The sequence below is a fragment of the Penaeus chinensis genome, chromosome 13 (assembly GCF_019202785.1).
Source record: "Penaeus chinensis breed Huanghai No. 1 chromosome 13, ASM1920278v2, whole genome shotgun sequence".
In the NCBI taxonomy this organism is placed as follows: Eukaryota; Metazoa; Arthropoda; class Malacostraca; order Decapoda; family Penaeidae; genus Penaeus; species Penaeus chinensis.
Window position 1 is genome coordinate 12,522,592 of NC_061831.1, and position 27,039 is coordinate 12,549,630.

A 27,039-nucleotide genomic window follows, 5' to 3' on the forward strand; every position below is an offset into this window, starting at 1 on the left:
GTGTCACTTCAAAGAAACGGAAAGGCTATCGACATCGGCATCAGCGTCAGTTCCTCAGCAGCGTTGAGGAACGAGATCGGCGGTCCCGCGTTCTCAACAACGAGGCTTCGGCCATTTACCGAAGGAAGATGCACGATCTCCACGACAAAGCTCGCATGGAGCTGGATAACCTTGAGCAGAGGAACCAGCAACTGACGCAGAGGTTCCGCCTCCTTCAGAAGTTCTGCTCCGGTTACAGGGCTCGCTTAGCGTCTTTCGGCGTACCAGTAACAAGCAGTTTCTGATCTTAAGTCACCTGATTTTATTAAAGTCAACACATTCCTCCATTATTATGTCTGTCAAATGAAATTATTCATATGTTTCCCAAATGAACTATAAATAAATACTTCCTCGAGTTATTAACTCCCCATAATCATAAGATCCTTTTTCACTAATTGTCATTTAATATACAAATGGAAATGACTAATGTTAACAACCATGATAATTATTACAGTGTGATAACGATAAGAGTAAAAACAATAATTGAATATCTAATGATTCTTTGAAAAAAGAAAGGAAGAAAGAAACGCAGACGCACAGCATATCCCTCTCTCTGCCTTTCTCTATAAGGAGTGCAGAGGTGTATGTATCCATCTGATTATATATATATGTGCGTGTGTGTGTCTGTAAGAGAGAGGGAGAGTACCTGTGTTTGTGGCGCCGCTTTCTGGAGGCGTCTCATCGGCACAAACATTTCGAGGAAATGTGGTTTTGTAGGGGTTATCTGAGTCTCCCTCCCCTAGTTTGCGGGGCCGTAGGAGCCAACGAGACCTAAACCTCCGGCTTCGTGTTCCGGAACAATTTGACAAACGTCAAATTGTCATTTGTGCGGTATTATATACTTGGTAGCGTCATTTCAAACAAAGAACAAGATGAGCGAAATAGTCTTTTGCCCAAAGCACTCACTAGGAATATAGATCATTTAAAAAATGTGTATAACTTATAAAACGTAAAAGTGAAATCATAAGAGTAAATTAAAGTTATTATTAAAATAGAAAGATATATTTATTTGGAAAAACAAACAAACAAAAGGCAAAACTCAATACCATTATTATTTAAAAAAACGAGAACACAATGAAATAAAACCTCCGGTAAAATAAAACACAAATACACGTAAAAAGGGGCAATCTTAAATAAAACAAATAAAAAACAATACCTGATAAAACTGCAGACTCACTGTAAGATCCACATGTACGTAAAAAAAAAAAAAAAAAAAAAAAAAAAAAAAAAAAAAAAAAAATGACAAAGCCTGTAACGGCGGTTATCTGAGGGATAGTCGATGCCTGTTAATCAAATTACTTAAAAGGGGAAACAATGGAGCCATAAAAAACAACAACAGGAATTTAAAACTAAAACATTTAAATCAAAATCACAAATTAAACAATGGAATCATCCACCAATATCCCAAAAACGAGCAAACCACTGGACACTGGAATACAAGTAAAAGGACTCCTAAAAATGTACAAAACGAAAAAAAAAAAAAAAAAAATACTAAAAAAATAAAGATAAGAGAGCACATCACCTCATTAAAAAGAGTGAAAAAGTGACCAACATGCCATCTCACCGCCTCTTAGTTGCCATCCTCGCGACCAGCGCCTCACGGCTAAAACGTGCTCTCCCACCCCTTGACCTGGCCGTTCGGGACCTATACATACCCCTGCCAGCAAGCATGGATAAGAAAATAAGGGGAATCTCGGGTCAAACGAGGTGAAGGTCGCGTCGCTACCAAGAAAGGGCGGTTTCTTCCCCTCTTAATAAAATACACTTTCCCTTTAAAAAGGTGGTTTAATTTAAAAGGAATCTTTTAAAAGTAAAGGGAATTATTAAAATTATAATAAAAAAAAAAAAAGATTATTATACGATCCTCCATGAGGAAGAGTGTGCTCTCCTATGCTGTCAGGTAAAAGAAAACGAGAATAAAATCCAAGATAATCAATATATTTAACACCATAAAAAAACAGCCAACACCATAAAAATACAACAGCTTTCCCCTCCCCAGCTTCCCGTAACGGTCATCCACTGGCATGGGCGCCCTCATTTGCTCTTAAAAGGGGAGACTCGTGAATTCCCCAGGTTCCTCCATCCCTTGGCTGGAGATTCACTACACTATCACCATCACCATTTTTATTCTCATCTTATTATTGCCATGATTCCTATCGTAGAACGGTGAAACATTCTACCATGTTGATGCTATGGTAAAGATACCCACAATGTACACGCTTTCCAATGATAAGCTATATCCGACCTGAGTCCATCTGGTTTTACTTCATTTCAGGAATTGTACCATGCTAGTTTGTCAAAGTTTTTTTCAGAAAATTTATTGAAGTTATTACGCTGAATTATAGAAAAACACAACTGTGAGATCGATTCATAACGATGGTAACTACAAGAACAGTGCATAATAACAACAATAATTAACAGCCATAAAGTTCAATAAGAACGTGATGATAAATTTCATTATTTTAGGCACGCCATATATCCAGTCGAATAAAAACAGAAATTATACACGACGTGTTGATAAATATTAATAAAGAAAAAAAAAAAAAAAACATGGCCTACCATCTCCCCACGCAGCAGTAAAATAAAATTGGTGAATAATATACATTTATAAATGTGTGCATAAATGAACAATATATATGTGTGCATGTGTATATATATAATATATGCACACACACACACACACACACACCTACAAACAAACACACACACACACACACACACACACACACACACACACACACACACACACACACGCACACAAACACACACACATACACATGCCGTGGATTTAGTGAATATCACAATACTGGCGAGAAGAGCGAAGCTCCAGTACGAGTTTGGACCCCGTTTCATATGCTTCGTTTCCATCATAAATGTACAGCGCTGCTGAACGTTAAAGCCCAAGCGTAGCTGATGAAACATACGGAAAATTAGGATACATATTTGGCCCTCATATATGTATACGTATTTATTCTCTCTCTCTCTGTATATATACACATATATATGTGTGTGTGTGTATACAAAAACACACATGTATGTATATGGATATATATGTATATATATATTATGCCTACACATATAATCATAGAGAGAGAACTATAATTCGCTATGATTGCATTGCTCTGTTATTTTCACAATCCATCTTACACATGCATACACATACATACACACATACACACACACACACACATATGTATATATATGTATATATATATATATATATATATATATATATATACATATATGCATTTATACATCTGTGCGTGTTTGTATGTGTGTATGCATATATAGGTATCTAACATTATCTTTCTGTGGATATGTATGTATGTATATATATGTATATAACTATACATGTTTATATTCATATTTTTAACATTCAGCTCTGCCTCGTAAGAGCTTAATTTTTCGGGCAACTGAACTACCTTTGCTATGGGTTGGGGGGAAATCTGAATCACTTCCTTGGCATATCACTGAGTGACCAAGAGTTTTGAGAGTCAAACCTGCAGTCATTCCAACTGCGAAGTGAGGCTGGTTTTCTATGTCTAATATTAATGCTCATGAGCTGGAATGTTCCAGGCAGTCTTTATCTTGTAGTGGGATAATCAAAGGAAGGATATGTGTGTGTGTGTGTGTGTGTGTGTGTGTGTGTGGGTGTGTGTGTGCGTGTGTTATATAAATCTATGTATATATAAACATAAATGTATAAACACACACACGGAAATCTATATATATACACATAGGCATGCACACACGCACACACACACACGCACACAAACACACACGCGCACACAAACACACACACGCACACACACACACACACACACACACACACACACATATATATATATATATATATATATATATATATATATACATATATATATATGAACCGTTGCCTTCCGAACGCATCTTATCGACAATAGGTCCGTTTTACTGCATCATACTCATTACAAAACACTTTGCCTCAAAGAGATTTATACAAATATTTATCGTGATGAATAAAATTTTAATAACATATGAATTTACATTCGTGATATATAAGGTTTGGGTTGAGGCTGGCGAAAAGGCTGTCAGCATCGGGCATTGGTGACGTCATCGTTTCCAACCAATCGCCGCCGTCTGAAGCGTTTTCATTCAACGATTGCTGTCAACAAGGAAGTGCTACCTCAAACCACGTTTCCTCGAAATGTTTGTACCGATGACACGCCTCCAGAAAGCGCCGCCACAAACACATGTACTCTCCCTCTCTCTTACAGACACACACGCACATTATATATATAATCAGATGGATACATACACCTCTGCACTCCTTATAGAGAAAGGCAGAGAGAGGGATATGCTGTGCGTCTGCGTTTCTTTCTTTCTTTTTTCAAAGAATCACTAGATATTCAATTATTGTTTTTACTCTTATCGTTATCACACTGTAATAATTATCATGGTTGTTAACATTAGTCCTTTCCATTTGTATATTCAATGACAATTAGTGAAAAATGATCTTATGATTATGGGGAGTTAATAACTCGAGGAAGTATTTATTTATAGTTCATTTGGGAAACATATGAATAATTTCATTTGACAGACATAATTATGAAGCAATGTGTTTATTTTAATAAAATCAGATGACTTAAGATCAGAAACTGCTTGTTACTGGTACGCCGAAAGACGCTAAGCGAGCCCTGTAACCGGAGCAGAACTTCTGAAGGAGGTGGAACCTCTGCGTCAGTTGCTGGTTCCTCTGCTCAAGGTTATCCAGCTCCATGCGAGCTTTGTCGTGGAGATCGTGCATCTTCCTTCGGTAAATGGCCGAAGCCTCGTTGTTGAGGACGCGGGACCGCCGATCTCGTTCCTCAACGCTGCTGAGGAACTGACGCTGATGCCGATGTCGATAGCCTTTCCGTTTCTTTGAAGTGCCACTTCCAGACACATCAGACTGTTGGTCACACCCGTAAGGAATGCCCGACTGTTGATGAGGTTGTTGATATACACCCATTTGTAGGTCATTATGATGAGCATACCCAGAATGCTGATCGTATGGCTGAGAAATATTCATTTGCTGAAAAGATTCTCCCAAATTGTCATCATACTGAGACAGGTGCAACACTGGCTGATCAGAATAAGAAGTAGTCTGCTGCTCGCAATACTGATAAGGAACATATTCGTCTGTGGTGTGAGACGATGGATATGACGGTTGCATCTTACTGCTAAACAAGTCATTGGGGTTTATTGCACCAAGACCCTGCAAAGATAATAAATTCATTAGTTACCTTGCACAAATTGACCGGTACATTCTCTAGTTTTATCAATAAGTAAAACTATTGTTTACGTACCAAGAAATCCTCGTCTTGCGAACAGATAGATGTGGAATTGAAAATGCCTCCTTCAGAAGACGCCGAGTCGGATGTTGCTCCTGCAACGCTCGACTCAGGCCATAGTTCGGTTGCCAGAAGATCTAGGTCAAAGTTGGCAATGTACTCTTCATTTTCATAGACATTTGAGCTTTGAGTGCCACATATTAAACTGGCATCTAGATACTCATCGGCGCCTCCGACGGCGCCGTAGAAGGCATCTTGAGGTGGGTAATCCGACATGTCGACGTTTGGCGAAGTTAGTTTCGTTGTAGAAAATTTTGGAAAGGCAGATAGGATGGCTTGGCATGGTCTCGTCTGCTGGTACTTGTTGGAGTCAGTGACAGGATTCAGTAAATAGTACTATATATACTGGCGAGAAGAGTGAAGCTCCAGCACGGGTTTCACTTCCGTTCAGCTTGTATCCTTTTCTTGTAATCGCACTGCAGACCTGAACGTTGAGGCTCCAGTGCAAATGATGAAACTACAAGAATTTTAAGGTAATTCATAATACGTATGCAACCCCATGCTTAAGTGTATATATATATATATATATATATATATATATATATAATATATATATTTGTTTGTGTATGTTTGCATGTATCCTTCTGTATGTATATACATATATAGACATGTATGTATGTGTATATATATAAAACAAATACATACAATATATACATATATTTGTACATTGTATATATATATTTGTTTGTAAATACGCACACCCACACACACGCTGTACAATGTACATTCACACACATATACACATATATACAGTATATATGAATATATTTGTATATATAAACACACACACACACACACACACACACATATATATATATATATATATATATATATGCATGTACATATATGTATGTATAGAGCTATATATATGTATATATAATTTATGAATTATATATATATATATACATATTTGTCAGGGTTCGTTTTAAAGAATCAGAGCGGTCAGGTCAACGGAAACACACCAGAGGAAACATACATAAGGTTTAATGCTAAAGGGCACTATTTACACAACAAACACAGGCTATTTACAAAATAGACAGGAGAAGGATCCAGCGGAGCAGGCGAGGTCACATGGCGGAAAGAAGCACACACGTCAAAGTCACTGGACAACTACTGAATTTCTGACAGGTGTCCCGCCGATGTTTAGGCCGATACCCTCGTTCCCCACACGGCGAACGAGCCAATCGCGAGAGGCCTAAGCCCGACGGTCCAGAGTAATCTCGCAGTTGTGACAATATTTATATATTCTGTGCGTGTGTGTGTGTTTATGTACACACATATATATATAACTATATATAATATATATTTATATATAAACATGTATGTGTGTGTGTTTAGTAATTGATTTTTTTCGCAAAAAAATAGTATGACATATACCGTACATATTCACTATATATGATGTTCATTCATAGAAAAAAAAGAATGGTTGGCGTGGAAAAACTGTTTGGTGATAATTTTTATTTTTCTTCGTTTCGGACGTTGGCGGGGCATTTCCGCCAAGGCTGATGAAACGGGATAGCATAAGCATTATTTTTCTCTCAGATATGAAAGTTTAATTACATCCACATCTTACTTATATAGACAAAAACGCATAAAAATACGACTTGTATCTAAACGCTAACATTGACATTAATATGCACATTAAGAGTAATGGCACTGCTTATACTGCCTATATGACGAAGGATAATAGTGAACATAACAAAGTAAGACGAACAGGCCGAACTATAGTGCCTTTCTCTCTATATGTATAGACATGTGTTGTATGTGTATATATATATATATATATATATATATATATATATATATATATATATATATATACGTAGACGAATGAATGTGCATAAATATTAAAATGTGCCGAATATGTTTTAAGATTTCTCCTATAGACTTCATGTTTCATCAGCTGCACTTGGGTTTTATTGTTCAGCAGCGCAGTAGATTTACGAGAAATGCAGAGTACAAGAAACGGGGTCCAAATCCATACTGGCGCTTCCCGCTTCTCATTTCACTAAATCCTCGTCATCTTCGTCATGATAATATGTGTATATATTATATACATACCCACATGTACGTGTTTGTATTTGTTTCACCAATTTTCTTTTACTTCTACGTGAAGAGACTAGGCTATGTTGTTGATTGTTCTTCCGTTTATCAACAATTCATATATCATATATGTATATGTATATATATTATTAAAAATATATTTACTCTAAATAAAGCTGAAACTTGGGGTCATTTGTTCTAGGTTGGGAAACGCGCATGCATTTATTCACATATACGTTGAGATAAAGAGATGTGGTGTGTGCTTGCGTGATTGTGCTACTCATAATCATTCAACTTTAAAGAAATAACGATGTTAATATATATATATATATATAAGATCACGTAATTATATCTTTGATAGTGAGTTTTATTTATGTTTGTTATATTGGTGATATTATTTCTGTTATTGTATTTTTTATGGTTATGGTTTATAGCGTTTTAATTCGTAAATGGGCATGAGGATTTCATAACTCATTTAAAAAATTACTTTATTTGGCAAACATAAAGGAATGGTATATGTATTATAATTTTATCTTTAAAAACGAGAATAATTGTAACTGACAACTAGCATGGTACAGTTCCTGAAATGAAGTACAATGACCTCAGGTCACATCTTAAAATAAAAAAATAAAAAAATATATAACATATAATCATATATACACATATATAATCATGGGCATTAAACTTAGACATAGAAAACCAGCCTCCCGGTCGCTCAGTGATATGTCAGATTCTCCCTTAACCCATAACAAACACTTTTCAGGTAAGTTTTTACCAGGGAGAGCTCAGTGACAAGAGTCAGTAATATATGCTTATATGTGTATGTATGTACAGTCTCATCGTATTACCGTTGTTGTGCTATGCAACTATGTATCAACTAAATGTATTTCTGTTCTACATTTCATTTTTTCGTTTATGATATACAATACCGACTTGAGTTTTATTGACGTATGTTATTCGCTTCAATTCGCTAAAGGAATTCTGTATTGCTTTTTTTTTTTTTTTTTCTTTTTTTTTCAAACACAGGGCCGAATATCAAAATAAGTTTAATAAAAGAGACTATACAATACATGTACTATCAGTACATATACATAAATATACATGTATGTATGTGTGTGTATGCATGTGGTATGTTTCTGTGTGTGCGTGTGTACGACTGTGAAAAAGGTATAACAGTTCTTATGGATTGGATGTCAATGTACTTATTGGAAGCTGCTCGTCACTGGAACACCAAGAGCCTCCAAGCGAGCCTTGTAACCGGAACAGAACTTCTGAAGGAGGCGGAACCTCTGCGTCAATTGCTGGTTCCTCTGCTCAAGGTCATCCAACTCTGTGCGAGCTTTGTCGTGGAGATCGCGCATCTTCTTTCGGTAAATGGCCGAAGCCTCATTGTTGAGAACGCGGGACCGACGATCTCGTTCCTCAGCGCTACTGAGGAACTGACGCTGATGCCGATGTCGATAGCCTTTCCGTTTCTTTGAAGTGCCACTTCTAGACACACAAGCAGTAGCTACACCTTGGTTTTGTAAGACATCAAACTGTTGGTCATGAGAAATGCCCGATTGTTGATGAGGTTGTTGAACACCCATTTGGTGGTCATTATGATAAGCATATCCAGAATGCTGGTCATGTGGCTGAAAAATATTCATTTGCTGAAAAGATTCTCCCAAATTGTCATTATACGGAGAAAGGTGCGACTGAGGCTTATAACAATAAGAGGAAGTAGCCTGTTGCTCGCAATACTGATAAGGAACATATCCGTCCGGGGTGTAAGACGATGGATATGGCGGTTGCATCCCACTGCTAAACAAGTCATTGGGGTTGACTGCACCAAGACCCTGTAAATATTATAAATCCGTTAGTTATCTTCCAAATGTTGACTGCCACATACAGTTTTTTGTCAATAGGAAAACTCGGGTACGTACCATTAAATCCTCATCTTGCGAATAGAGAGACGTGGCATTGAAAGTGCCTTCACAAAACGTCAAATCGGATGCTGCTCCCGCAACGCTCGCCTCAGGCCACAGTTCGGCTGCTAGAAGATCCAGATCAAAGTTGGCAATGTACTCTTCATCTTCACACACATTTGAGCTTTGTGTGCCACATATTAAACTGGCGTTTAAATATTCATAGGTGTCTCCGACAACGCCGTAGAAGGCATCTTGAGCTGGGTAATCCGACATAGCGACGTTTGGCGAAGTTGGTTTCGTTGTAGAAAATTTTGGAAAGGCAAATAAGATGACTTAGAATGGCCTTTTATGCTGGCACTTGTTGGTGGTAGTGACGAGGATTCAGTAAATAGTGCTATTTATACTGACGAGGAGAGGATAGCTCCAGCACGAGTTTGATCCATGTTCAGCCTATTTCCTTTTTCTTGTAAACGCACTGCACAGCTGAACGTTGAGGTTCCAGTGCAAATGATGAAACTAAGAGAATGATCATGTGATTCACAATACATATTTAATCCCTGACAAGCATATGTATGTGTGTGTGCATATATATATATATATATATATATATGCATGTATGTAGGTGTGTTTATGTATATAGCTATACACACTAGTATATGCAAACATACGGACACATATATATGGATATCTATATATATATACATATATACAAAAGAAAATATAAATATATATATAATTATGTGAATATAGATATATACCTATTTATCTTTTCTATGTTTATGTGCGTTATCGTTATCCAGGACAGATAGTTTAGAATTTATCCGCTGTGACCAATGGCCTTTGTCGCTCGTGACCACGCACAACGCAGCCATTCTGTTGCTGATGTTCAAGCAGCTTTCGCCAAGTGGCGAGATCCTTCACGTTGTTCCGAGAGTTCCTTTGAAATCTTGATCACTGATTGACTAGGGAGAGTTCCTGAATTAGGTTTCCGTTGCTCTCTTCAGTAGCAGGGTCTATACTCGACGGGTGACCCTTGACCATTAGCAATGATGTGGTTCTTCTGCTCAGCATCGCGTGGTTCAGTCAGTGAGTGTACTCTTTGCTCTTACTTAAAAGCCAAGTCCACCACCTGCTAACAGTGGCAGGTGGTCCCTGATCGCGTTACCTGTAGTCGGCGACTCGGGCTCTTGAACTAAGATTGTTGTGACAGTCTTTGAGTCCGACGCTCTAACCACTAGTCCATCGTGTGTGTATATGTGTGTATATGTATATATACACAAACTCACTTAGCATCCAAAGGGGTATGATATGTATATATTATTGTTTTTATGTGGTATAATTAACCTTTTTGTTTATCATAAATATAGTCATTATTTTACAATGGGGATGTTAGTTATCATGCTTATGATGTGGATAATGATAATTAATCTTTTTGAACTTAAGTATAATAATGAATACCCTTCTCATTAGTATCACCATCGCTATTATTGTCATCATTATCATCATTCTCATATAATGAGAAATATATATCCACATATATATATGTTTCTATATATATGTATGTGCGTACGTGCACACACACACACACATATATACATATGTACATAGATTCACATACACACACACACCCATATATGCTTGTATACACATACACATACGCGCGCGCGCACACACATACACATATATAGATACATAAATACAAATGTGTATATGTGTATGTGTGTGTGCGCGCTTGTATATATATATTTATACACATTTATACATACATACATACATACACATATATGCATATATAAACACATTTGTACATCTGTGTGTGCATATAATATACAGTGATAGAGAACGCATTATTCTGTATATATGTGTGTGTGTGTGTGTGTGTGTTTGTTTGTGTGTGTTAATCAATTTAAATATTTTAATGATGAAAATACAGGTATTACACATATTCATACATATTCACTATATATGATGCTCATTCACAGAAAAAATAGGATGACCGGCATGGAAAACGTTTTGTGATTTGTTTTCCTCCTCGTTTGGGACACTGGCGGGGCATTCGGCCCGCATGCTCTGTCAAGGCTGATGAAGCGGGATAGCATAAGCATTTCTTTATTTCATAAACAAGAGCTTAATTTAATCTGCAGATAACTAGATGTGACAAATATCGCAGCTCACATTCATTTCCAAGTTTAAGGTACACGCGCACATAGAACTCAAAAAGTTATTACATAAACACCATTTACATTATATAGTGTGTATTTACTCGTATGTAAACACCAATATTGACATTGATATGAATTATAATGAAAATAACAATGTAATATGAACAGGCCTAACTATAGTGTCTTTCTCTTTTTATGTATAGACATTATATAGATGTGTTTTTTGTATGTTCATATATATACAGAAGAATAAGTGTGCATACATATTGACATTTGCCGGATATGTTTTAGAATTTCTCTCATAGATTTCATGTTTCATCAGCTGCACTTGAATTTAACGTTTAGCAGCCTTCCGAGGAAAAACGGAGCGCATGAAACGGGGTCCAAACCCGTACTGGCGCTTCCCTCTTCTCGCTTCACTGAATCCTCGTCATCTTCGTCATATAAATGTGTGTGTATATTATATACATACCCATATGTACGTGTGTGTATGTGTAATCCATCAATTTTCCTTTACTTCTATATAAAGAGACGAGGCCATATATCATAGAATATATATTTCACCTATAGAAAGTTACATTTGGAACAATGAAACTTATCACTACGGTTCATTTGTTCTTGGTTGGGAAACGCTCATGTACATATACATACATACATATATGTGTGTATGTGTGTACAGTCTAATTGTATTACTATTGTTGTGTCATGCAACTAAATATCAACTAATACATTTTCTGTTCTTCATATCATCTTTTCGTTTGCTCATGATATACAATACCTACTTGCGTCTCAGTGACATATTTTATTCGTTACATTTCGTTAAAGGAATTCTGTAATGCAGGCAAGCTACCCAAATGAGTTTAATAAAAGATAGTCCAGTGGTTACCGCACTGGACTCCGGCCCTTATGGTCCCGAGTTCAATTCCCCGTCGCGGCGGTCGTAAACAATGCCTGCGCTCTGACTGCTGGCCTTGAGAAGTCAAACCGCGGTTGATTAGGAAGGGCATCCAATCAGGCAAGGGTGACACTGCCATATAACCTCTCAATAGTGAATTGAGAGAGGCCTATGTCCTGTAGTGGAATAAATGGCTGTTTATAGAAAAAAAATGTATTTGTGTATATGTGTATCTGGGGGTGGCTCTTCAAAGAAACGGAAAGACTATCGACTTTGGTATCAGCATCAGTTCCTTAGTAACGCTATGGAATGAGAGCAACGGTCTCGCATCCTCAACAACAAAGCTTTAGCAATTTACCGAAGGAAGATGCGCGATCTCCACGACATAGCTCGCACGGAACTGGAGCAGCTTCTAATAAGGACATTGTCGCCTAATCCATGAGGACTGTGCGACTAAGTGTTTATACTTTTTTGATATACATAAACATGTACACAAGCACAAACAGAAACACATCATATACATAGACACGCATACAGACATAAATATATACGCTATATACATATATTTACACTCATACATATATATACACGTGTGCATATACATATATGTATATATATATACATATATATACGGAGTATGTGAATATGTATATGTAATGATAATGATAATGTTTCTTTTACTAAACTTTTTGTAATACTTGGCCATATGTCTGAAAACAAAATCCTGCATTACAGAATTCCTTTGGCGAATAAAATACGCCATCGAAATGAAAGTAGGTGTTTTATATGAAGGTCAAGCGAAAAAATGAAACGTAAAATAGAAAATGCATTTGGTTGATAGAAAGTTACATGACAACGACAGTAATACGATGAGACTGTATATCTATATGTGTGTGTATGTATATATACATATATGTACATATATATGTATATATATGTTACATATGTATATGTATATATATATATGTATATACATATACACATACCTATTGTACACGAACACACATGAATATATATATCCACATATATATATCCATATATATATATATGGATATATATGTATATTTCTATATATATATTCATATGTACATAGATACATATATACACACACACCCTTATATGCTTGTACACACATACACACACGTATATGTGTGTGTGTGTCAAGCATATATACATACATACATACATGTGTACAGGCATATATACATACATACATATATATAAATATATAAACACATTTGTACATTTGTGTGTGCATATAAGATGCAATGATAGAGAACGCATTATTCTTTATATGTGTGAGTGTTACTCAAATCAAATGGTTTTAATAATGAAAATACAGGTATTACACATATTCCTACATATTCATTATATATGATGCTCATTCATAGAAAAAATAGGATGACCGGCATGGAAAACGTTTTGTGATTTGTTTTCCTCCTCGTTTGGGACACTGGCCGGGCATTCGGTCCACATGCTCTGTCAAGGCTGATGAAGCGGGATAGCATAAGCATTTCTTTTCTCTCATAAACAAGAGCTTAATTTCATCTGCAAATAATTAGAAGACGTGAGAAATATCGCAGCTCACATTCTTTTCCAAGTATTAAGGTACACACGCATAGATACACATAGAACTCAAAAAAATATTACATAAACACCATTTGCATTATAAAATGTGTATTTACTTGCATCTAAACACCAACAGTGACATTAATATGCACACTAAGAGGTGGCACTGCTTTTACTACCGATATGAAGATGGATTATAATGAAAATAACAATGTAATATGAACAGGCCGAACTATGGTGTCTTTCTCTCTTTATGTATAGACATTATATATGTGTGTGTGTTGTATGTTTATTTATTTATTAAGACGAATAAGTGTGCATACATATTAACATTTGCCGGATATATTTTAGAATTTCTTTAGAATTTCTTTAGAATTTTCTATAATCTAGAATTTCGTTGCACTTGGACACTAACGTTTAGCAGCCTTCCGAAGAAAAACGGAGCGCATGAAACGGGATCCAAACCCGTACTGGCACTTCCCTCTTCTCGCTTCACTGAATCCTCGTCATCTTCGTCATATAAATGTGTGTGTGTGTTATATACATACATATATTTACGTGTATGTGTAAGCCATCAATTCTCTTTTTCTACTTCTACATGAAGAGACGAGGTCATATATTATAAAATATATATTTCACCTAAAGAAAGTAACCATTCAGAACAATGAAACTTATCACTAGGATTTATTTGTTCTAGGTTGGGAAACGCTCATGTATTCACCCACATACTTTGAGAGAGAGAGAGATATGGTGTGTGCTTGCGTGATTGTGCTACTCATAATCATTTAACTTTACAGAAATAATGGTGTTAGTATATACATATATATCACATACTTATTGCGTTGATACTGACTTTTATATTTTGTTATTATTGGCGATATTATCACTACTATTGAATTTTTTTATGGTTATGCCTTTTAACATTTCAACTTTTCATAAGCATGAGGATTTCATAATTCATTTGAAAAATACCTTAATATGGCAAACATAAAGGAATGATACATGTATTTAAAAAAATATAATAGTAAAAAACAATAAAAAAAAACAAGAATAACTATCACAGTACACTTCCTGAAATGAAGTACAGTCAGATGACCTAACGTCAGAAATTGTTTGTTAATGACACGCCAAGATCCCTGTATCCAGAGCCACAGTTCGGCTACCAGAAAATGCAGGTCAAAGTTGGCATTGACTCTTCATCTTCATAGACATTTCAGCCTTGTGTGCAACAGAAGATTAAACTGATAGTTGCGTGTTCATTGCCGCCGCTGACGGCACCGTAGAAGGTGGATAATACGACATGGTTTCGTTGTAGCTTACAAATACAGACATAGGTGTGCGTGTGTATATTCATATGAATGGGTTTGTTTTCAATGTTAATTATGTATGTATATGTGTGTATACACACACACACATACATGAATATATATGTATATATGTGTGTGTGTGTTTGTAAATAAATATATGTATGTATACATGCATATATACTATATGTATGTATACATTTGTTTATAGGGTGTATATCTGTATATATATATTATATGTATGTGTATAACGTACATACACATATGTGTGTTCGTGTGTGTGTGTGTGTGTGTGTGTGTGTGTGTGTGTGTGTGTGTGTGTGTGTGTGTGTACATTGCACACACAAACACATACACGCACAATATATATAATATATATATATGTATATACACATATGTTTATATGTATCTCTCTATAGACTATACACAAATACACGCACACATATATGTATGTATGCGTGTGTGTCATCTTGTGTCATTTACACATACATCGAATTACATGCCTCTCTAAAACCACGTGCATATATGGGTATAGTAGATCCATAGTAGTAGGAATAATAATGATAGAAATAGAAAAAACAAATATTTCTCTTATCATAATTTTTATTTCCATCGTTATAACAAGAACCAAATAAAATATAATAATAAATGATGCGTGATCTGCACGACAAAGCTACCACGGAGACGGATGGCCTTGAACAGAGGAACCAGCAACTGACGCGAAGGTTCCGCCTCCTGCAGAAGTTCTGCTCCGGATACAAGGCTCGCTTGTAGGCTTTCGGCGCGCCAGTAACAAACAACTTCTGATCTGAAATCACCTGATTTTATCATTGTAATTTGTAAAATGAACATATTCATTCAACATAGTATTCCATTATTACGTTTGTCAAATTAAGTTATTCATATTTTTTTTCCAAATTAACTATAAAGACATACTTCCTCGGGTTATTAAGTCCCCATAATCCTTAAATAATTTTTCACTAATTGTGAATGGATATCAAAGTAACTGTAACAGTAAAAACAATAAATGAATATCTAGTGATTTTGTGAAAAAAATAGACGCAGAGCATATCCCTCTCTCCGTCTTTCTCTCTGCGTATATGGAGTGTAGAGGTGTGTATCAATCTATTTATATATATGTATGTGTATCTGTGAGAGAGTGTATGTGAGCATGTGTGTGTGGTGTCGCTATCCGGAGGCGTCTCATCGACACAAACATTTTCAAGGAAACGTGGTTTGAGGTTCCACTTCCTCTTTCCACTTCATTGTTGACAGCGATCGCCGAATGTAAGCCGCTTCATACGCCGGCGATTATATATCATATGTATGGGCATAAATACATGTTTTACTCTAGTACTCTATTAGACCTTTACACTAATAAAACGTCGATTTTTATATACAGGTTTAGGTATATCTATGTATATATATCTATGTATATACATATTTTAATAAATACAAATATATACACATATACGTTAAATACTATATGCATGCCTAAATAAACACGAACGCACAGGTATATATATGCATGTATGTGTGTATATATGTGTGTGTGTATATAGAAACATAAATAAAAATAAAGATATATATTTATAGATACATATATACAAATATATATGCACATACATGTATACATATATATGTACACACGTACAATGCAGTTTAAGAAGTGCGTTTAAACATGGTATTGTCCGTTTATGTATATATTTGTATGTACATATATATATATATATAAATATATATACATATTTAATCCTATATGCATGCTTATATGCGTGTGTGTGTGTGCAGTCCCTTCGTATTACTACTGCTGTTGTACCATGCAATTATGTATCAAATAAATACATTTCTGTTCCACATTTCTTTTCGTTTGCTTATGATATACAATACCTACTTACGTTTTAGAGACGTGTCTTATCCGTTTCTGTAGTGTTTTTAAACACGGCCAATTAGCAAAATAAGTTTAATAAAAGAAACAATACAATATTCAACTATAAGTACATGTAAATATACATAAATATACGTGTGTGTATGTGTATATGTATAATCATATGTATATCTTTAACTTCATGTGTGTCTATGTATGTGGCATATTTCTGTGTGCGTGTGTACGAGTGTCAAAAAGTATAAACTTTTGGTCATACAGTTCTTATGGATTAAGTTTCAATGTTCTTATTAGAAGCTGTCCGTCACTGGAACGCCGAGAACCTGCAAGCGAGCCTTGTATCCGGAGCAGAACTTCTGCAGGAGTCGGAACCTCTGTGTCAGTTGCTGGTTCCTCTGCTCAAGTTCATCTAACTCCGTGCGAGCTTTGTCGTGGAAATCGTGCATCTTCTTTCGGTAAATGGCTGAAGCCTCGTTGTTGAGGACGCGGGACCGCCGATCTCGTTCCTCAGCGCTGTTGAGGAACTGACGCTGATGCCGATGTCGATAGCCTTTCCGTTTCTTTGAAGTGCCACTTCTAGACACACAAGCAGTAGCTACACCTTGGTTTTGTAAGTCATCAAACTGTTGGTCATGGGAAATACCCGATTGTTGATGAAGTTGCTGAACACCCATTTGGTGGCCATTATGATAAGCATATCCAGAATGCTGGTCATATGGCTGAAAAATATTCATTTGCTGAAAAGATTCTCCCAAATTGTCATTATACGGAGAAAGGAGCGACTGAGGCTCATAACAATAAGAGGGAGTAGCCTGTTGCTCGCAATACTGATGAGGAACATATCCTTCCGTGGTGTGAGACGATGGATATGGCGGTTGCATCCCACTGCTAAACAAGTCATTGGGGTTGACTGCACCGAGACCCTGTAAAGATTATAGATCCGTTAGTTATCTTCCAAATGTTGACTGCCACATACAGTTTTTTATCAATGGAAAAACTCGGGTACGTACCATTAAATCCTCATCTTGCGAATAGAGAGATGTGGCACTGAAAGTGCCTTCACAAGACGTCGAATCGGATGCTGCTCCCGCAGCGCTCGCCTCAGGCCACAGTTCGGCTGCCAGAAGATCCAGATCAAAGTTGGCAATGTACTCTTCATCTTCACACACATTTGAGCTTTGTGTGCCACATATTAAACTGGCATTTAAATATGCATCGGTGTCTCCGACAACGCCGTAGAAGGCATCTTGAGCTGGATAATCCGACATGGCGACGTTTGGCGAAGTTGGTTTCGATGTAGAAAATATTGGAAAGGCAGATAGGATGACTTAGAATGGTCTTTTATGCTGGCACTTGTTGGAGTTAGTGCCGAGGATTCAGTAAATAGTGCTATTTATACTGACGAGGAGAGGATAGCTCCAGCACGGGTTTGACCCATGTTCAGCCTATTTCCTTTTTCTTGTAAACGCACTGCACAGCTGAACGTTGAGGTTCCAGTGCAGATGGTGAAACTAAGAGAATGATCATGTGATTCACAATACATATTTAATCCCTGACAAGCATTTGTATGTGTGTGTGCTTATATATATATATATATATATATATATTTATATATGCATGTATGTAGGTGTGTTTATGTATATAGCTATACGCATGGAAACATACGGACACAAATATATATATATATATATATATATATATATATATATAAAGATATACATACATACAAAGGAAAATATAAATATATATATATATATAGATATATGAATATAGATATATACCTATTTATCTTTTGTATGTTCATGTGCGTTATCGTTATCCAGGACAGATAGTTTAGAATTTATCAGCTGTGACCAATGGCCTGTGTCTCTCGTGACCACGAACAACGCAGCAATTCTGTTGCTGATGTTCCAGCAGCTTTCGCCAAGTGGCGAGATCCTTCACGCTGTTTCGAGAGTTCCTTTGAAATCTTGATCACTGATTGACTAGGGAGAGTTCCTGAATTAGGTTTCCGTTGCTCTCTTCAGTAGCAGGGTCTATACTAGATGGGTGATCCTTGACCATTAACCATGATGTGGTTCTTCTGCTCAGCATCGCGTGGTTCAGTCAGTGAGTGCACTCTGTGCTCTTACTTGAAAGCCAAATCTACCACCTGCTAACAGTGGCAGATGGTCCCTGATCGCGTTACCTGTAGTCGGCGACTCGGGCTCTTGAACTAAGATTGTTGTGACAGTCTTTGAGTCCGACGCTCTAATCACTAGTCCATCGTGTGTATATATGTGTATATGTATATATACACAAACTCACTTAGCACCCAGAGTGGTATGATATGTATATTTTATTGTTTTTCTGTGGTATAATTAACCTTTTTGTTTATCATAAATATAGACATTATTTTACAATGGGGATGTTAGTTATCATGCTTATGATGTTGATAATGATAATTAATCTTTTTGAACTGAAGTATAATAATGAATACCCTTCTCACTACTATCACCATCGCTATTATTGTCATCATTATCATAATTCTCATATAATGAGAAGTATATATCCACATAAATATATATATCCATATATATATGGATATATATGTATGTTTCTATATATATGTATGTGCGTGCGTGCACACACACACATATAGACATATGTACATAGATTCACATATACACACACCCATATATGCTTTTATACACACACACACACATATATAGAGATACATAAATACAAATGTGTATATGTGTATGTGTGTGTGTGTGTGCGCTTGTATATATATTTATTCACATTTATACATACATACATATATATATGCATATATAAACACATTTGTACATCTGTGTGTGCATATAATATACAATGATAGGGAACGCATTATTCTTTATATGTGTGTGTGTGTTAATCAATTTAAATATTTTAATAATAAAGATACAGGTATTACACATATTCATACATATTCACTATATAAGATGCTCATCCATAGAAAAAATAGGATGACCGGCATGGAAAACGTTTTGTGATTTGTTTTCCTCCTCGTTGGGACACTGGCGGGGCATTCGGCCCGTATGCTCTGTCAAGGCTGATGAAGCGGTATAGCATAAGCATTTCTTTTCTCTCATAAACAAGAGCTTAATTTCATCTGCATATAACTAGAAGGCGTAACAAATATCGCCGCTCACATGCTTTTCCAAGTTTAAGGTACACACGCACATAGAACTCAAAAAGTTATTACCTAAACACCATTTGCATTAAATAGTGTGCATTTACTTGTATGTAAACACCAACATTGACATTAAGATGAATTATAATGAAAATAACAATGTAATATGAGCAAGCCTAACTATGGTGTCTTTCTCTCTTGATGTATAGACATTATATATATGTGTGTGTGTTTTGTATGTTTATATATATACAGACGAATAAGTGTGCATACATATTGACATTTGCCGGATATGTTTTAGAATTTCTCTCATAGACTTCATGTTTCATCAGCTGCACTTGGATTAAACGTTTAGCAGCCTTCCGAGGAAAAACGGAGCGCATGAAACGGGGTCCAAACCCGTACTGGCGCTTCCCTCTTCTCGCTTCACTGAATCCTCGTCATCTTTGTCATATAAATGTGTGTGTATATTATATACATACCCATATGTACGTGTGTGTATGTGTAATCCATCAATTTTCCTTTACTTCTATATAAAGAGACGAAAGCCATATAATATAGAATATATATTTCACCTATAGAAAGTTACATTTGGAACAATGAAACTTATCACTAGGGTTCATTTGTTCTAGGTTGGGAAACGCATATGTACATATACATACATACATATATGTGTGTATGTGTGTACAGTCTAATTGTATTACTATTGTTGTGTCATGCAACTAAATATCATCTAATACATTTTCGGTTCTACATATCATCTTTTCGTTTGCTTATGATATACAATACCTACTTGCGTCTCAGTGACATATTTTATTCGTTTCATTTCGTTAAAGGAATTCTGTAATGCAGGCCAGCTACCCAAATGAGTTTAATATAAGATAGTCCAGTGGTTAGCGCACTGGACTCCGGCCCTTATGGTCCCGAGTTCAATTCCCCGTCGCGGCGGTCGTAAAAAATGTCTGCGCTCTGACTGCTGGCTCGAGCCCGAGAAAACGACATGTCGCCTTGAGAAGTCAAACCGCGGTTGATTAGGAAGGGCATCCAATCAGGCAAGGGTGACACTGCCATATAATCCTCAATAGTGAATTGAGAGAGGCCTATGTCCTGCAGTGGAATGAATGGCTGTATATAGAAGAAAAAAAATGTATTTGTGTATATGTGTATCTGGCGGTGGCTCTTTAAAGAAGCGGAAAGACTATCGACTTTGGCATCAGCATCAGTTCCTTAGTAACGCTATGGAATGAGAGCAACGGTCTCGCATCCTCAACAAAGAAGCTTTAGCCATTTACCGAAGGAAGATGCGCGATCTCCACGAATAAGCTCGCACGGAACTGGATAACCTTGAGCAGAGGAACCAGCAACTGACACAAAGGTTCCGTCTCCTGCAAAAGTTCTGCTCTGGTTACAGGGCTTAATTGGAGGCTCTCGGCATTCCTGAGACGAGCAGCTTCTAATAAGGACATTGTCGCCTAATCCATGAGGACTGTGCGACTAAGTGTTTATACTTTTTTGATATACATAAACATGTATACAAGCACAAACAGAAACACATCATATACATAGACACGCATACAGACATAAATATATACACTATATACATATATTTACACTCATACATATATATACACGTGTGCATATACATATATGTGTATATATATATATATATATATATATATATATATATACGGAGTATGTGAATATGTATATGTAATGATAATGATAATGTCTCTTTTACTAAACTTTTTGTAATACTTGGCCATATGTCTGAAAACAAAATCCTGCATTACAGAATTCCTTTGGCGAATAAAATTTGCCATCGAAACGAAAGTAAGTGTTTTATATGAAGGTCAAGCGAAAACATGAAACGTAAAATAGAAAATGCATTTGGTTGATAGGAAGTTACATGACAACGACAGTAATACGATAAGACTGTATATCTATATGTGTGTATGTATATATACATATATGTACATATATATGTATATATATGTTGCATATGTATATGTATATATATGTATATACATATACACATACCTATTGTACACGAACACACATGAATATATATATCCACATATATATCCATATATATATATGGATATATATGTATATTTCTATATATATACATATGTACATAGATACATATATACACACACACCTTTATATGCTTGTACACACATACACACACGTATGTGTGTGTGTGTGTGTGTGTCAAGCATATATACATACATACATACATGTGTACAGGCATATATACATATATACATATATATAGATATATAAACACATTTGTACATTTGTGTGTGCATATAAGATACAATGCTAGAGAACGCATTATTTTTTATATGTGTGTGTGTGTTACTCAAATTAAATGTTTTAATAATGAAAATACAGGTATTACACATATTCCTACATATTCATTATATATGATGCTCATTCATAGAAAAAATAGGATGACCGGCATGGAAAACGTTTTGTGATTTGTTTTCCTCCTCGTTTGGGACACTGGCGGGGCATTCGGCCCGTATGCTCTGTCAAGGCTGATGAAGCGGGATAGCATAAGCATTTCTTTTCTCTCATAAACATGAGCTTAATTTCATCTGCAAATAATTAGAAGACGTGGGAAATATCGCAGCTCACATTCATTTCCAAGTATTAAGGTACACACGCATAGATGCACATAGAACTCAAAAATTTATTACATAAACACCATTTACATTATAAAATGTGTATTTACTTGCATCTAAACACCAACAATAACATTAATATGCACACTTAGAGGTGGCACTGCTTTTACTACCGATATGAAGATGGATTATAATGAAAATAACAATGTAATATGAACAGGCCGAACTATGGTGTCTTTCTCTCTTTATGTATAGACATTATATATGTGTGTGTGTTATAAGTGTGCATACATATTAACATTTGCCGGATATATTTTAGAATTTCTTTAGAATTTCTTTCGATTTTTCTGTAATCTAGAATTTCGTTGCACTTGGACACTAACGTTTAGCAGCCTTCCGAAGAAAAACGGAGCGCATGAAACGGGATCCAAACCTGTACTGGCACTTCCCTCTTCTCGCTTCACTGAATCCTCGTCATCTTCGTCATATAAATGTGTGTGTGTTATATACATACATATATTTACGTGTTTGTGTAAGCCATCAATTTTTTTTTTCTACTTCTACATGAAGAGACGAGGTCATATATTATAAAATATATATTTCACCTAAAGAAAGTTACCATTCAGAACAATGAAACTTATCAATAGGGTTCTATGTTCTAGGTCGGGAAATGCTCATGTATTCACCCACATATACTTTGAGAGAGAGAGAGATATGGTGTGTGCTTGCGTGATTGTGCTACTCATAATCATTTAACTTTACATAAATAATGGTGTTAGTATATACATATATATCACATACTTATTGCTTTGATACTGACTTTTATATTTTGTTATTATTGGCAATATTATCACTACTATTGATTTTTTTATGGTTATGCCTTTTAACATTTCAACTTTTCATAAGCATGAGGATTTCATAATTCATTTGAAAAATACCTTAATATGGCAAACATAAAGGAATGATACATGTATTTAAACATATAATAGTAAAAAAAAAAAAAAAAAAAAAAAAAAAAAATAACGAGAATAGCTATCACAGTACAGTTCCTGAAATGAAGTACAGTCAGATGACCTAACGTCAGAAATTGTTTGTTAATGACACGCCAAGATCCCTGTATCCAGAGCCACAGTTCGGCTACCAGAAAATGCAGGTCAAAGTTGGCATTGACTCTTCATCTTCATAGACATTTCAGCCTTGTGTGCAACAGAAGATGAAACTGATAGTTGCGTGTTCATTGCCGCTTCTGACGGCACCGTAGAAGGTGGATAATACGACATGGTTTCGCTGTAGCTTACAAATACAGACATAGGTGTGCGTGTGTGTATATATATGAATGTGTGTTTGCTTTGAATGTTAATTATGTATGTATATGTGTGTATATGCACACATATACATGAATATATATGTATATATGTGTGTATGTGTTTGTAAATAAATGTATGTATCTATACATACATATATATATATATATATATATATATATATATATATATGTATATATATATTTATATATATATATTATATGTATGTGTATAACGTACATACACATATGTGTGTTCGTGTGTGTGTGTGTGTTGTGTGTGTGTGTGTGTGTGTGTGTGTGTGTGTGTGTTGTGTGTGTGTGTACATTGCACACACAAACACATACACGCACAATATATATAATATATATATATGTATATACATATATATATATATATGTATATTTCTATATATATACATATATATATATATATGCATGTACATATATGTATGTATGCGTGTGTGTCATCTTGTGTCATTTACACATACATCGAATTACATGCCTCTCTAAAACCACGTGCATATCTGGGTATAGTAGATCCATAGTAGTAGGAATAATAATGATAGAAATAGAAAAAACAAATATTTCTCTTATCATAATTTTTATTTCCATCGTTATAACAAGAACCAAATAAAATATAATGATAAATGATGCATGATCTTCACGACAAAGCTACCACGGAGTCGGATGGCCTTGAATAGAGGAACCAGCAACTGACGCGAAGGTTCCGCCTCCTGCAGAAGTTCTGCTCCGGATACAAGGCTCGCTTGGAGGCTTTCGGCGCGCCAGTAACAAACAACTTCTGATCTGAAATCACCCGATTTTATCATTGTAATTTGTAAAATGAACATATTCATTCCACATAGTTTTCCATTATCACGTTTGTCAAATTAAGTTATTCATATTTTGTTTCCAAATTAACTATAAAGAATACTTCCTCGGGTTATTAAGTCCCCATAATCATAAAATATTTTTTTCACTAATTGTGAATGAATATCAAAGTAACTGTAACAGTAAAAACAATAAAAAAAAAAAAAAAAAAAAAAAAAAAAAAAAAAAAAAAAAAAAAAAAAAAAAAAAAAAAAAAAAAAAAAAAAAAAAAAAAAAAAAAAAAAAAAAAAAAAAAAAAAAAAAAAAAAAAAAAAAAAAAAAAAAAAAAAAAAAAAAAAAAAAAAAAAAAAAAAAAAAAAAAAAAAAAAAAAAAAAAAAAAAAAAAAAAAAAAAAAAAAAAAAAAAAAAAAAAAAAAAAAAAAAAAAAAAAAAAAAAAAAAAAAAAAAAAAAAAAAAAAAAAAAAAAAAAAAAAAAAAAAAAAAAAAAAAAAAAAAAAAAAAAAAAAAAAAAAAAAAAAAAAAAAAAAAAAAAAAAAAAAAAAAAAAAAAAAAAAAAAAAAAAAAAAAAAAAAAAAAAAAAAAAAAAAAAAAAAAAAAAAAAAAAAAAAAAAAAAAAAAAAAAAAAAAAAAAAAAAAAAAAAAAAAAAAAAAAAAAAAAAAAAAAAAAAAAAAAAAAAAAAAAAAAAAAAAAAAAAAAAAAAAAAAAAAAAAAAAAAAAAAAAAAAAAAAAAAAAAAAAAAAAAAAAAAAAAAAAAAAAAAAAAAAAAAAAAAAAAAAAAAAAAAAAAAAAAAAAAAAAAAAAAAAAAAAAAAAAAAAAAAAAAAAAAAAAAAAAAAAAAAAAAAAAAAAAAAAAAAAAAAAAAAAAAAAAAAAAAAAAAAAAAAAAAAAAAAAAAAAAAAAAAAAAAAAAAAAAAAAAAAAAAAAAAAAAAAAAAAAAAAAAAAAAAAAAAAAAAAAAAAAAAAAAAAAAAAAAAAAAAAAAAAAAAAAAAAAAAAAAAAAAAAAAAAAAAAAAAAAAAAAAAAAAAAAAAAAAAAAAAAAAAAAAAAAAAAAAAAAAAAAAAAAAAAAAAAAAAAAAAAAAAAAAAAAAAAAAAAAAAAAAAAAAAAAAAAAAAAAAAAAAAAAAAAAAAAAAAAAAAAAAAAAAAAAAAAAAAAAAAAAAAAAAAAAAAAAAAAAAAAAAAAAAAAAAAAAAAAAAAAAAAAAAAAAAAAAAAAAAAAAAAAAAAAAAAAAAAAAAAAAAAAAAAAAAAAAAAAAAAAAAAAAAAAAAAAAAAAAAAAAAAAAAAAAAAAAAAAAAAAAAAAAAAAAAAAAAAAAAAAAAAAAAAAAAAAAAAAAAAAAAAAAAAAAAAAAAAAAAAAAAAAAAAAAAAAAAAAAAAAAAAAAAAAAAAAAAAAAAAAAAAAAAAAAAAAAAAAAAAAAAAAAAAAAAAAAAAAAAAAAAAAAAAAAAAAAAAAAAAAAAAAAAAAAAAAAAAAAAAAAAAAAAAAAAAAAAAAAAAAAAAAAAAAAAAAAAAAAAAAAAAAAAAAAAAAAAAAAAAAAAAAAAAAAAAAAAAAAAAAAAAAAAAAAAAAAAAAAAAAAAAAAAAAAAAAAAAAAAAAAAAAAAAAAAAAAAAAAAAAAAAAAAAAAAAAAAAAAAAAAAAAAAAAAAAAAAAAAAAAAAAAAAAAAAAAAAAAAAAAAAAAAAAAAAAAAAAAAAAAAAAAAAAAAAAAAAAAAAAAAAAAAAAAAAAAAAAAAAAAAAAAAAAAAAAAAAAAAAAAAAAAAAAAAAAAAAAAAAAAAAAAAAAAAAAAAAAAAAAAAAAAAAAAAAAAAAAAAAAAAAAAAAAAAAAAAAAAAAAAAAAAAAAAAAAAAAAAAAAAAAAAAAAAAAAAAAAAAAAAAAAAAAAAAAAAAAAAAAAAAAAAAAAAAAAAAAAAAAAAAAAAAAAAAAAAAAAAAAAAAA

The 27,039-nt window shown here is 33.4% G+C and overlaps 4 protein-coding genes across 4 annotated transcripts in view; 1 reads left to right on the top strand and 3 right to left on the bottom strand.

Moving 5' to 3' along the window:
• LOC125031837 overlaps positions 1–436 on the top strand; it is a 1,220-nt gene extending 784 nt beyond the window's left edge. Inside the window, exon 2 of the mRNA XM_047622809.1 lies at positions 1–436. This exon is cut by the window's left edge and continues 322 nt beyond it. Coding sequence (XP_047478765.1) covers positions 1–284 — 284 coding nt within the window. The 3' untranslated portion in view covers positions 285–436.
• A 3,611-nt stretch (positions 437–4,047) lies between these two features.
• LOC125031871 lies at positions 4,048–5,709 on the bottom strand. The gene is made up of 2 exons (XM_047622861.1): positions 5,367–5,709; positions 4,048–5,275 (listed from the first exon to the last, which is right to left on the bottom strand). The coding sequence occupies exons 1-2, from the start codon at positions 5,625–5,627 to the stop codon at positions 4,670–4,672; spliced, it is 867 nt and encodes a 288-aa protein (XP_047478817.1). The 5' UTR covers positions 5,628–5,709; the 3' UTR covers positions 4,048–4,669.
• Positions 5,710–7,928: 2,219 nt separating this feature from the next.
• LOC125031782 lies at positions 7,929–9,744 on the bottom strand. The gene is made up of 2 exons (XM_047622726.1): positions 9,380–9,744; positions 7,929–9,292 (listed from the first exon to the last, which is right to left on the bottom strand). The coding sequence occupies exons 1-2, from the start codon at positions 9,635–9,637 to the stop codon at positions 8,657–8,659; spliced, it is 894 nt and encodes a 297-aa protein (XP_047478682.1). The 5' UTR covers positions 9,638–9,744; the 3' UTR covers positions 7,929–8,656.
• Positions 9,745–17,082: 7,338 nt separating this feature from the next.
• Positions 17,083–18,550, bottom strand: LOC125031766. The gene is made up of 2 exons (XM_047622709.1): positions 18,190–18,550; positions 17,083–18,102 (listed from the first exon to the last, which is right to left on the bottom strand). Exons 1-2 carry the CDS (start codon positions 18,445–18,447, stop codon positions 17,470–17,472), a joined length of 891 nt encoding a protein of 296 aa, XP_047478665.1. The 5' UTR covers positions 18,448–18,550; the 3' UTR covers positions 17,083–17,469.
• Between the last annotated feature and the right edge of the window lie 8,489 nt (positions 18,551–27,039).

Coding starts and splice junctions, on each gene's coding strand:
- LOC125031782 (XM_047622726.1), bottom strand. CDS start 9,637: ATGTCGGATTACCCAGCTCAAGATGCCTTCTACGGCGTTGTCGGAGAC. Junction 9,293..9,379: donor CGCAAGATGAGGATTTAATG/GTACGTACCCGA, acceptor TAATATTTACAG/GGTCTTGGTGCAGTCAACCC.
- LOC125031766 (XM_047622709.1), bottom strand. CDS start 18,447: ATGTCGGATTATCCAGCTCAAGATGCCTTCTACGGCGTTGTCGGAGAC. Junction 18,103..18,189: donor CGCAAGATGAGGATTTAATG/GTACGTACCCGA, acceptor TAATCTTTACAG/GGTCTCGGTGCAGTCAACCC.
- LOC125031871 (XM_047622861.1), bottom strand. CDS start 5,627: ATGTCGGATTACCCACCTCAAGATGCCTTCTACGGCGCCGTCGGAGGC. Junction 5,276..5,366: donor CGCAAGACGAGGATTTCTTG/GTACGTAAACAA, acceptor TTATCTTTGCAG/GGTCTTGGTGCAATAAACCC.